Source organism: Aspergillus chevalieri, chromosome 5 (assembly GCF_016861735.1).
Source record: "Aspergillus chevalieri M1 DNA, chromosome 5, nearly complete sequence".
Taxonomy (NCBI): Eukaryota; Fungi; Ascomycota; class Eurotiomycetes; order Eurotiales; family Aspergillaceae; genus Aspergillus; species Aspergillus chevalieri.
The window spans coordinates 3,008,199-3,021,662 of record NC_057366.1 but is presented as its reverse complement, the minus strand read 5'-3'; the positions used below and the strand labels follow the sequence as shown (position 1 = coordinate 3,021,662).

The 13,464-nt window shown below is 49.8% G+C and overlaps 2 protein-coding genes across 2 annotated transcripts; both read left to right on the top strand.

The window, feature by feature from the left end:
- Positions 1–2,487: 2,487 nt before the first annotated feature.
- On the top strand, positions 2,488–2,790 carry ACHE_51064A (uncharacterized protein; the record flags this gene model as incomplete). The annotated part of the gene is made up of 1 exon (XM_043280849.1): positions 2,488–2,790. One exon carries the CDS (start codon positions 2,488–2,490, stop codon positions 2,788–2,790), a length of 303 nt encoding a protein of 100 aa, XP_043138388.1.
- An 8,442-nt stretch (positions 2,791–11,232) lies between these two features.
- Positions 11,233–11,628, top strand: ACHE_51063A (cupin domain-containing protein; the record flags this gene model as incomplete). The annotated part of the gene is made up of 1 exon (XM_043280848.1): positions 11,233–11,628. One exon carries the CDS (start codon positions 11,233–11,235, stop codon positions 11,626–11,628), a length of 396 nt encoding a protein of 131 aa, XP_043138387.1.
- Positions 11,629–13,464: the final 1,836 nt, after the last annotated feature.

The window sequence follows — 13,464 nt, the reverse complement described above, 5'->3', positions numbered from 1 at the left end:
GCATTGACTGATCCAATAAAAGGAATAAATTGGTCACCTCCATTTACGGATAAAACCCATAATGCGTCCACCGGAGAATCACCTGGTATATTCTATCTGACACCTTGCTAACGAGATGGACCCTATTTTCCCGAGAATTGTGCGGGAAAGAGCCATCCTGCAAAACAAGAGCCATCCAGGTTTTCTTCTCCGGGTAGACAGGCTCCGTGTCGATCTCCGCTTTAGAGCATCATATTAGACTAGCGCCGCATATTTATTGAAAAGAGTTGTGGCGACTGCCTCCTGGGAGTAGGGTAAACGTATCGGATAAATTATAATTAATTTTCGTGGTAAATGGGTTGTTTCTGTATGGATATCTCCTCATTGTAATTAGGCTGATTCGCTCTGAAACATATTAAGCTAGGTTCTATGTGATGACTGATATAATTTTGGCAAGACAAATGTCTTGCCAGAAATCTACTTGAGAATTCCAAAAGGAAATGAACTCAGAGCCTTTGCCGTAGAGTCTGGTGGTTAGGACCTTAGTCATACCTGGAGGCGAGGTGAATACCTGTCAATGAAAATAGAACGGACTACCTGGACGACTTTCAATCTACAGTATATTGCCGGACGTCGCCAAGGCGCAGCAGGATCAATGCGGGCGCGACGGCCCTCATCCCTAAGGCCCTCTTCGCCCGAGGATTCTCCTGGTCGAAGATATTCTCCGTAGTCGAAATTTGCCCCGATCTTGGCCACTTAGAAATAGGCTGCCGCCCCTTCCTTAGTTGGCGGCTGCAGGGTCCGAAACATTTGGGTGGAACTGGTCATAATGAGAGCGAGGACCTATGATTCTACTTGAAGAGTACAATGGCCAGATTATTCAGTAAGTGGCAAAGGAAGAAACGAACCTAGACATTGGAATAGGGGTTTTTGGAGATCGAGGTAGTGGAAATAAGTATCACGAGTAATTCAAGTCTTGGCGCACTGCTGGCCGCGAATTTACACACAAATAGCCGTAGAACAACCTAAAATTTGATCAGCAGTCTAAATATCTTGCCTATATCGCCCCTGCTTTCCATTTCCAATACTCTTCCCAGTGGTCTGGCCAGCACCAGCTGAATTTCGCGTGTTCTGGAGCAAATCGACTCAACATTTTCAGATAGAACCTACAAAGTTTCACCGCTAGAGAGCATTTGCGATAGCGGTATATGCAGGCTTATGGCTATAGTTGCCGTCAAAAAGCAGGGGGCTAGAGCCGGCTCGCCGAGAGTCCTAAATAAACAACAGTTAATATACACCGGCATTTTCTGTGATTTGAAGTGTCATTTGCCGGATAAGCAACACCCCAAACTGTTATCCCAACACATTCAAGCTGGTCAAGACAAACTTTGACAATTTGCGAATGTAAATGATTAGCGAATGGTCAATTATGACATTGGTAAATGCAGGTGCCCTCGCATACGGCAGTCTTCTATACCTAGATCACTATCCATTTTCTCGATCAATCCCTGAGGCTCTCGCCTATGAGGAGGGTGGTACGCGCGCTTGCAATGGACCATGACCGAGAGATCAAGGAATATCTATGATGAATGTCATGATAGTTGGGCTAGATAACTAGCTGGCTTTGGAAGATAGTTGTTTTAGGGTTTTGCGTTAGCTCGATATGGAAAGTTTATCTTATTTGATGTGGAGCATACAAAAAGGAGCAGGCAGAGCAAAGAGCTTTTAATTTCACTGGTGCTGATCACCCTGATACTGGCCGCTGTTTCGCTGGTACAAACTATGATGATGATGATGATTAAATGTTCCATGGCATTCTCGATGTGCTGTACAGTGTTCAGCCCAAAGACATTGGGTGGAAGGCGCCTCCTCGAGACTGTTTCCGGTCAATAGCAAAGGAACTTGTAGGGGATAATCGTGTCCATCATCTCAGCATCCCTCAGGACGAGTTTCGAGCCATTATGAAGCTGCTGGTGACTACATACTTTGGAAAGCCTAGCGTTTCATTCAAGCTGGCTGACTTGGATCATGTTGTGGACTGCATAATCTGCCCTGTTATTCAAAGGTCTGATATTGGAATTACCTGGAACATGTATGAGCAGGCTGCTGGTAATGGGATGGTAAGTTCAGTAATTTCTCTATCTGATAATTCTCTACCTAACAATGAGTGAGGCACTGACTTCTTCAGCCAATACTTATGAGAAGTCTTCAGCGTATCTTGCGGTCGTTATACACAAACTCTACGGATTAAAAAGCTACTATTGACCTCCCACAGCAGGAAAGATTGCTACCTGGACTATTATGGCACAATTGGGATCTTTTGGTGCCTTTGGATTGATGTTTGCCTATGTTCAACAATACAAACACTACGATGTCAGGACTATGCCTATCACAGCTTCCGCCCTAGCAGATAAACTATATACATTTCCCAGAGCTAGTATTGCCGTCATACTCCCTTGAAAGAATTCAAAGACAGGAAAAAAAAAAAAGGTCATATTTGGCTCCTACATGCCTTATTTTCCGTTTGATGAGTCACCGTTCCTGTTCCAGCTCAGTGACATCCAGGATGCTTTTCGTGGAAATGCCTCCCGACCAGGCCCTGAGCTTGATGGAGGTGAGCTGGTTTTTGGGCAGAGAAATAATGGTGTCGCATTGGTGCTGAAACAAGACTTAGAGAGGGTGACTGTGTCTCACAATGTCTCTGGACAGAATGAGCCAATGTATGTGGCTACTACCTGGAGAGGGGACTGGCAGGTTGAGGTCGAGGTGGGAGAGATTTGTATTAATGAGCTAGTTGAAAAACAGCTGTGATTGAGCAGCTGCCTGACTTGATGATGAAGGGGACGAAGAAGAATGATTTTGATGTATGTCCAGCATGTTGCCCCGTGGAAAGCTCGAAATAGGACCCGCCAGCATCGTTGGAAAAGGGTAAGAAAACTAGCAGCACTGCTGTTGCAAAGACTGCTGTGGACCATTTGGAGGCTACCTGAGCTTGAACGCTGACTTGGAGTACGGCTAACTCAATGTTGAATCGATAGCTACCAGTCGGTGAGGATATATATATGGATAGACACATAATGAATTGTTCGCCATCTAGCCATCATCTTCAGCAGCATCTGTGTTCCAGCATTTATGAGAGAATCAAAAATAAGTACAGCATAGTCGCAAGATTGGCGAGATTCTCGGGCGTCTACGCGGAGTTGGGTAGACAGTTGGACGATGGTAACCGTAATATACCATCTAAATTTGGACGGACCGCCACTAACGAGGCTGCCATGCAGCCGGCTGTATGTAGGTTATTTGAACGGGCCACAGTGAGCCGTTCGAAGGGTGATAGCGCCAGTCGCTTTTGCCGTGGGATTGTAATTAGGACACTGGAACATGCATCTTGAGCCAGTTATTCATCACTAATATCGCAGGATATGCCGGGTGGCCAAGTCTGAGGAGCATCTTGCACATGGCCCTTGAAACCCTGGCCTCGAACACGTGAAAAGAAAAAGCTTGGCGCCTGGAACACCAAAATCAGCACCCAAGGAAAACACGTCTTTTTCACGCGTCATTTGACCGATAGGGGCCTCTAGGCACCTATAAACCACCATGGAGGCACAGGAACTCTGTGGTGGTGGTATATCGCACGCGTCACCCCCCGGAGTGGACAACGTGGCCTCCCAGTTCGCGGAAACAGAAGATATGCCAGTCACCCCAACGCCAATCCGTTGGCGATCTGGAAACACGATGCAACCTGAATTCAATGAAGGTAGCATGGAGAGTGCGAGCATGGATGAAAATGAGGGCCAGGAACACTGGCAAATCAGAGGATCCAGCCGGGCCCCCAGCCGGGCCCCCAGCCGGGCCAGTGAGGCCAGAAGCGGAATCAGGCAACGAAAGAGTCTACAAAAGACATTGATTGGAAGGCCAAAGCATCAAACCTCTTTACTAGATGTGAGCAAACACGCCCAGGTGTTGGTGGGTGCTTTGGAAGCAGCCCAGAACCAACAACAAGAAATGTTTCAAATGGTCCAGGAACAGGTACAGGCACACCTAGCAGAGGAGCTGTCCAACTGGAGAGCAGAACAGCAGGTTCATGGAGGACTCTATCTAGAGCGGGTCACAAAGCTGGAACTGGAAGTTAGCAAGCTTCGCACAGAGCTCACAGAAGCCCAGAACACTATCCAACGAATCAAACCAATGAAGCAAGACACACCAACAACAACCAATGCCCAATCAAGCCAAATGAACCAACACAATAGCAGCAAGGTCCCCAAGATAAGGGAAGCAACAAGCCAAAAGTCAAGGCAACAACCCACATTTGCAGACCTAGCTACGCTGCTTTCCACTAGACCTGGAGGGCAGGAATGGCAGGAGGTCACCAAAAAGAAGCAGAAGAACCGGCAAATCCAAGCAGTTGCTGCAGTTAGCCAGCCTGACCCAACCAAGCTTAAGCCAGCCAAAGACACCCCCAAAGAGGCACGGAGATTCCTATTTCGCCGGGAGGGAGGCAAGGCTGCCCCAAGATCAGAGAGAGAGGATATCATTCTGGCCATCAACCGAGCAGTAGCAAAGGCACACTTCCCAGCATTCATCCGGGTAGTGGACGCAGGATATACCAACACTGGAGCGATCACAATCCTTTTGGAGAAAGGTACCCTAGGCTCTATGCTCCTACCTGACTATAAAGACCTATTGGTCACTGCAGCTCGGCAGGCGGATCCAGCAGTGATATCGGTCGAGCTACCTGAGCAATGGTACCGTGTCAAGGTCCATGGGGTCCCAATTAAACGTTATCTCACCTGTGGCCTGGCTCTGGCCCGTGAAGAGATTGAGCTGGGGACTGAATACCAGCTGAAGAGGAACCCAACATGGCTCCGGAGCTCAAAAGAGCTACACACCAGCAACCAAAAGTGCTCAACTATTGTTATTACAGTTGGCTCACTAGAGGAGGCTCGAAGGCTTCTTATCAACGGCATTCGCTTTGGGGGGTCCCGATATAAGACGGAGCAATACTGGGAAACAGGAGTGGATACAGTCTGCCCCAGGTGCTGCAAGCTAGGCCACCGAAGCTTCAAGGCCTGTGGTGGCCACCCACCGTGCTGCTTTATATGCGCGGGGCCCCATGAGGGCACTGAACATGTCTGCCGGGTGGTAGACTGCCCAGCCAAACCAGGAACCGCCTGTAAACACATCCCGGCCAAATGTGGCACCTGTGGAGGCCCACACCCCGCAACAGTAGGGAATTGCCCAGCCAAGCGAGCAGTGAGGAAGGAACTGAGAAAGAGAACTGTGGAGTCTAAGGACATATCCCAACTGGCTGAGAGACCTCAGCAAATGACCAGTGTGGAACCAGCTATTCTGAGCTCACCAGGATTCGCTTTCAGTGTGGTCAACCGAAACCAGCACCAATCACGACCACGGAGCAGCTCAGCTCCTAACAGCCCCCAGACCCAGCGATATCTGGGGCCCAGCCTGACAACAGGCCAAGAGGACACTGAGATGAGGGGCACTGACACCCCAGGGCAGTCAATGGCCCACTAATGCGACTACTCCAACATAATTGCCGCAAGACTTATGCAGTCACTGTTGCGGCTTTGGAGGCAGGACTGGAGCTAGGGGTGGGACTAGCATGCCTACAGGAACCATATATTGATATGGAGTTCCGACATGGAGGATATCAGATATATTGGCCAGAAGCAGGATCTCTTCGAGACCGGCGAGTGGCAGTAGCAATCCGGCGGGATATATTGAATGAAATGATTGTGGAGGCCCGAACAGATCTCCTTGATCACCCATACCTCATGGTAATGGATGTATGGGAGTTAAATCGGGCCCGGGAAAAAGCACGAAGAACCAGGATAATCAACTGCTACGACAATTGGTTAGGAATCGGCCATTGTTGGCATGGGGGGAATGAGAGACAGAGAAGAGCACTAGAGGATGTGCAATGGGACCAAGTCCTTGAGGGAAGATGCCTGCTTGTGGGAGATTTCAACGCCCATAGCCCACTATGGAACCCTCTAGCAAGAGCCCGTGTGAACGCCAGACCGCTAGAGAACTTGATAGACGAAGCAGGTCTCTACATCAACAATGAGCTAGGAGTTTCCACTCGACCGAAAAGAACTCCAGGGATCTCAATTATCGACTTGGCTCTAACCACGGTTAGTATGGGGCCTCTGGAAACATGGGTGATTGACCAAGAACACCCAACTGGTTCAGATCATGAACTGATAGTCATGGAATGGACCTCTCTGGAGCGAATACCCACAACGCCCTCACAGGATGTAACAGGGTGGCAGATCCAGACGCTTCAAGCCAACCCACAAGCCCTGGAAGAAGCCAGGGGGGATTGGCAAGCAAGAACAGAATCTAGACCCTGTTTGGGGGACTCTTGCTCATCAGAAGACCTAGCTGGGGAAGCCACATGGATCCAGGAGGCCCTGACAGCAGTATTAAATCGACATGCAAAACAACTACGGGTGACTCCACTATCAAAACGCTGGTGGGGAACGGAGATTAAAGAGGCCCGTAGGACCTACAGTCAGGCAAGACGGGCATGGCAGGGTCAAGAGATCTCTACAACAGAATTGAGAGAGGTCCGAAATAACTACTATCGAGCCATCCGACGAGCGAAACGCACCTGCTGGGAAACCTTCCTGGAAGGGACAACTACCCACCCTGGCTCTGTGGACACAGTGAGATGCTGGCAAGCTCTGAAATACACAAAGCCCAGAACAGCTACAACTACGCCAACCCTGCATGGACCCCAGGGGCAGCTAGCCAGCTCCCTTGAGGAAAAGGAGGCCCTAATTCGGGAAACAGCCTTCCCCCAGGTACCAGGAGATAGCCAGGAAGTTGAGATCTCCCAAGGGTCCTGGCATAGTCAGGTGGATGAAGAAATAGTGAGACATGCTCTGTTTCACCAGGCAGTACAGAAGGCTCCAGGAATCGATCGTTTGAATTTTCGAGCCCTCCGGCTCTTGTGGGAATGGGACAGCCCTAGAATTGTTGCTCTGGCCCGACAATGTTTCCGGTTGGGTCTACATCCACCAGTATGGAAGGTAGCGAAGGGTATTCTGTTAAGGAAACCTAATAAACCAGACTACACAGCTGTGAAGGCCTACCGGGTGATTAGCTTACTAAACTGCCTAGGGAAGGTGGTTGAAAAGATAGCGGCAGATGCTATTGCCTACCACTGTGAGACTATGGGAGTACTACACCCAGGACAGATGGGAAGTCGCAAGCAACGGAGTGCAATTGACGCAGTGGCATGTCTGATACAGAACACCCATGAAGCCTGGAAACTCCAACAACTTATGGGAGCACTATTCCTTGACGTGAAGGGAGCATTCGACCATGTGAACCCAAGCCGACTGATAGCCCGACTGATTGAATTCAACCTAGATGGGGATCTGATCCGATGGGTACAGTCCTTCTTGACCGACAGATGGGTACAGCTACAGATTGACAACACACAGTGCCCAGCACACCCAGTTAACTCAGGGGTGCCACAGGGCTCGCCAGTGTCACCAATTCTCTTCATTATCTACCTCAGCGGTGTATTTGATGCAATTGAGAGGAGAGTGAATGGTATCCAGTGTCTCTCATTTGCAGACGACATAGGCCTGCTCGCTCCAGGATATTCAGTTAGAGAGGTCTGCAAGAAGCTGCAAGAAGCTGCCAAGGTGGCCATTGAGTGGGGGCATGGTAATGTGGTCCAGTTTGATGCAGGGAAAACAGAAGCAGTCCTACTTACTCGCAAACGGGGCCGGGAACTGAAAGATCAGATTCAACGAGCACGAGTGGAGGTAGATGGCCACTGTGTGCCCTTCAACTTAGAGGCAACGCGATGGCTTGGTGTCTGGCTTGATTCTGGGCTGAATCTCAAAGCCCACTATCAGACCTGTATGCGCAAGGCACGGGCTGCAGAAAACAGAGTACAACGCCTATGCCAGAGTCATGGACTTGCCCCAGGGCTAGCTCGTCAGGTTCAAGTAGCAGCAGTGCAATCAGTAGCCCTGTACGGAGCAGAGCTCTGGTGGCAGGGCCAGAAGGATCGGCTAGTGGGTATACAGCTCATGATCAATCGACAGGCCCGTGCAATCACCGGCATGTTGAAATCCACTCCTGTAGGGCCACTGGTCCGCGAAGCGGGCCTGGCACCAGCAGAGGCCCTACTGGAGGCCCGACAATTGAAATACACTACCCGGCTGCTCAGCTTACCGGAGAACCACCCAGCTAAGGAGATCCTCCCAGTGAGCTTCCGGGAAGGGGATCAGCACACCCAACCTGGGGAACAGACCCCAGGGAACCGACAATGGGCTGAGAGAAACAACCGAGGCCGATGGTCCCTGGGACAACACCTTGCTCGACAACTAGCCAATATTCTACCAGTGGACCCATCTGGGGGCTTTGAGAGCACAACACAAACAACCAGTAGCCAGTTCCCAGGCCAAATAGAGATGCTACCAGGTCCAGAGGCCCTAGTAGCAGCGCAATCTCTCCCTCCAGAGCTAGCAATCTGGTCAGATGGATCAAGATTAGAGAATGGCAAAAGTGGGGCAGGGATTGCTTGGCGAGAACCGGGAGGAACATGGAAGACCCGGGGGTTCCCATTAGGCAAGGGATATGAGGTCTTTGATGCAGAGCTTCTGGGAGTTGTGCGAGCACTCCAGTTAGCAGAGAAAGTGGGGGATCAAAGACCAGTCACTATCCTGTTGGACTCCCAAGCAGCCATTGCAAGGATGCGACACACCCGGCCAGGGCCAGGTCAAGCATTAGTGATCCAAGCACATGCTATAGCCAAGAGACTACATGCCCGAGGTTGCCAAACCACTATCCAATGGGTGCCGGGACATGCAGGAATAGAAGGGAATAAGAGAGCTGACCAGGCAGCAAAACAGGCAGCCAGTAAGCCACCAGGAAGAGGCCCAAGAGAAATATCCCTGGCCTTCACCTGTAGAGCCCAAACAGAAGCCATTATAGCACAAAGGCAGAGATGGCTCAACAAAGAACTTGGACAGCGATCCCAACAAGGTCAACGGACATACAGGCCACAGAGGAACTGGCGGCTCGACCCGGCAGCTGCAATAGCTCCCAAACACCTAGCAAGCCGTTATTTTCAACTGAAGTCAGGACATGCCGCTATAGGAACATACCTACATCGGATCCAGGTCCGGGAGGATGCAACCTGTGAAGGATGCGGTATATCAAGGGAGACAATACACCATCTTCTCTTTGAGTGTCGGGAATGGCGACACCAACGAAACAGGCTCTACAAGGACCTAGAGACTGACGGAGTCTTGAGACCCACCACTGCAGAAGAATATCCACAAGGACGACTTTTAGGTGAGCCTAGAGCTACCAGAGCGCTGCTGCGATTCCTAGCCAGCACCAGCATAGCTCTACCCCGGGCGCACCTACGGCAGACGGCAGAAAGGGCCCAAAGAGATGACGAATGGGGACTGGAAGCATTGGAGGAAGCAGTTAGAACAGGAGAGGGGTAGCAGGGAGGGTAGCCCAAGGCTGAGAGTCAGCCTAGGCCACACCCATCTTGCTCCAAAACACAAGGAGAGCACGGTGCTCAAAAGCCCTGCGCATACAGGCGGTCTGGGGCGAGGAAAAGGATTGGAAAGATGTTAGAAGGGGGCTAACGCCTCAGGAACCTATGGGGACAAGAGACTGTAGAATAGCCACTGACCTCGAGTCCACGAATCATGGTCTATCATAGCTCTAGGGCTCGGTATGGACAATAAACTTGATTAAATAATAATAATAATAACACGTGAAAAGCAGCGTCAGTACCTGCAGCATTCAGCGCCGCGGCCAGCTCAATTGCCTGGCGGATGTCACCCTGCATGTGGTAAAGGAACAGGAAAGCGTGGGCATTGGCGCGCGGGCATGATAAGTAGGTAACATAGCGAGTAGTCGCTTCGGATCAGTACCCAGCAGGGTGAAAGCGTGCGCACCGGAACTGTGTTCCATCAGAACGACCTGTTTGGGATCAAAGTCAAGTATGGCTGCTTTCTTGACCAGGTAGTCCAGCGAGATGGCACCTCCCGCACCTGCTCTTCACGGTCACGGAGGGGATGAGCATATAGTTGATGGTAGCAAAGGCATAGCCCTCGCCGGTCAAATGACCAACTTTGACTGACCCAATGGGGTCCAAATTTCCCTGGTCGCCAACTGCCGCCATGAACGAAAAGAACAATTAGAGCCTTCGATAATTTGGCCTTCCAAAAGCAGAGGCGCTGAGCATCCCTATTCCCATACGCCATGTCTGTGCCTCCGGTGGTTTTGTCTGCGTTCATTTCTGAAACGAGCTCCTCCGCCCTGGCTGCCGTAATATCGTCTGTCATCCTTTGGAAGATCTCCAGTCCTGTGACCTTTTGCCCCCTAGCTGCTACAGCCATGAGAGTGAGATCAGAACTGTTAGCAGATCAACCGCGACACGCATGGCCGATGGGCTGGCTGTGGTGTCCATGGCCGCGGTTGACGAAGTTGCCTATACCTGGAGAGGGAGACAAGCCAGCGACCCTGTGTAAACTGAGATGTTGCAATGGCCGTTGCTTGTGATGAATTGAGGATGGAGCGAAGGTCCTGAAGGATTGTCGGCGTTCCGTTGATCAAGTTGGCCTTAACAGTCATTTGTTACCAAAAGCCAAGACGATAAACGAGATCTCCGCCACATTGCTGTATCGCATAACTGCCACACAATTGGGTGGGCAACCACCAGTAAATGCCAGCTGTATATGATTTTTGTAGAGATACTGTTTTATGAGGTATCGTAACCGTCAATGTCCCGCAACGTTCAACCTCAAAAATCATTTACAAAGGGCGCTTCTCACCAGAATGGAACCTGTCGATATATTACTTGCGGCAGTGAAACTTGTTAGTATGCAGGCGCTACCCCGTACCTGTTACGGGAAAGGCTTTTTTGGTGGACCTACTATGGTGCAATTCTCATTGCCAGGTGGTGTTGACCACCTGCATATGCATATGCTCAGCTACCAATTATATTATTCGATCCACAGGTCATGAATTGACCCCTCATCTTCGTCAGCCGCTCTCACGGCTTGAAGGAGTAGGGATGATAGACAATTCCCACAAAAAATTGAACATTCTTCGTTAACCTCAAAAGGAAAAAAATCTCAAAAAATCTAAGCATCTCAGTATTAGATTCCCCCAAGGTATTTTTGACACCTTATTGCAGTCCCTCAACCCTCTAACGATTACCCTCCCCTCAACAGAACAGAAACCACAATGCCACAATCAATCATCATCCCAGCCGGCTTCAACCCCGACGGCAAATGCTCGCAACCCACAGATTGCTTCACCGGCAACGTCTACTTCGACGCCCTCCACTCCGACCAACAAACCTCAATCGCCAACGTCACCTTCACCCCCTGCGCCCGCACGCACTGGCACACGCACCCAGAGGGTCAATTCATCAGAGTGGTTGCCGGGAATGGCTGGGTTTGTGACAAGGGCGGTGTTCCTCAGAGGTTGAGAACGGGGGATGTCGTTTGGGCGCCTGCGGGTACTACGCATTGGCATGGGGCGGATGATAATAGTACCATGACGCATTTTGTGGTTGGGTTGGGAAAGACGGTTTGGCATGATGTTGTTACGGATGAGGAGTATAGCAGGAAGGAATAAGGGCTTTATAGAGTGACATTACGTTGACTGTACCGTTCAACATGAGATATAAATATATCTTAACCTTAATTACTTTCTATGTAACGACAACCACGATGACAATGGGCCACAGAAATTCAAACGGTTCCCGGTCGACTAAGCAAAGACTTAGCCATAGCTCTCTGTAAGAAAATAAGCTCCGATTACAATACACTCGTGTCCAATGCCGCGGAAAATGTCTTCTTCATTAAACTCGGATCTTCCAGCTTTTGATGGATGTGTCAGGAAGTTCTTGGGGATCTTTGGCTCGTCAGGTCTTTGCTTTCAGCGAGCGCCATGTGGAAAATCAGTGACAGATTCCTCTACGGAGGTTGCTCTGCATACTGGCCCGTATCTTGAACGCCTTGAGGGCAGTTTTTTCTGGAGGAAGTGCCGGACATAACCAACTCCTCGGTCATCGTTGGGACGTTGCTTTAGTATTTGTGCTGCAAAGGCGGGAGTTTCGCCAACATGTTGCTGGCCTTCTACCATTGCGCGAATCTAGATATTTCGCGGATGTTTTGTGATTCTTCCTGGCTGTCATCGAATTCTCGGCTGCCGGTAATGACACAATGAGTTATAAGCAAGCGATGAGTGCTCTCCATTATGCCGCGAAGATCTCCAGCATTAGCTCTACGCTGCTATAGTTTATACCGTTGGCATAGAGATGCGACACAACGCTGAGAGAAAGCGTGTCACGGAATTCGCAGCAAAGCTGAAACACAAGATGGTTTTCAGTTATGAATCAAGTTCAGCATTTGATCGATTAGAGTGGACCATCGATTAATGTCCCGATTGCGAGGTTTGTAGCGGGCCATTTATTGATGTCGACGTGATACCAAAGTCTTTCATCCTCGTGCTACGGCAGAATATCTGCCAACCTCCAATCAAATCATTTGAATCATGCTCAATGGATCCGCCACTATGCATATCCGCTTGGGAACGGGTATTGCCTCTAGAGGCTAATTTATTGGTGCAGGAAAACAGTCAGGAATGCACCGGTCTAAATACTGCACTCATGAGGTCAGCAAAAAGAAAAATAACAGCTGGAATTTCCTGGTGATCACACAGCCAGGGGTGAGTTGTGAGTGCACTATAGAGAAATCCTTCGCTTAGTATTTAGTATAGCTGCAAGGCTGACAATTCAGCCACCACCTAAGACGATCACCAGCACAGCCCAGCCGAAGCCTTGTGGTTGACTAATAAAAATGACCATTTTTCATTCATTTTGAATCCCCAAATTTGAACATTTTCTTCCCCTTCTCTTCAAAAGCGTTTCTGTTCAATCGAAATGCAGTCGATTGAACTGTCTGCTATGAGTGATACGGAGGGTTTTGATGTTCATTCCAATCCGCGCCACCCTGTCAACCGAAAGAATATATCACAATAGAAGGAGTGGAATACACTTGTCCTAGACACCTGGCTCTGGGAAGTAGTTTCGATGGTGTTTAGTTCCTCATGCTTCATCACCATCTCCTAGCGTACGATCAGAAGGAATCGCCCACCTTTTCTCAAGGTCTCACGCTCAATGCAATTGTTTCTGTCCTGTCAATGGGATACAAGCCCTCCTTGATATTCGTCATTGGTGAATCCATTGGGCAGCTTATTCCACTGGGTTTGATTTAACTCCCACCTGCCCGTCTGGGAATTGTACCTGGCCGGCGTTTCAGTCGATGGGGTGGTGTTCCAAGTGCGAAGACGTCACAGCATCAGCAAGGTTTGTTGGATGTCATTATATCCCCTACAACGTCAGCCACCCACAGCCTTTAAATATATCCTGCAATGTGAGCCTCCCACACGGGGACCCTGTCGCTACCG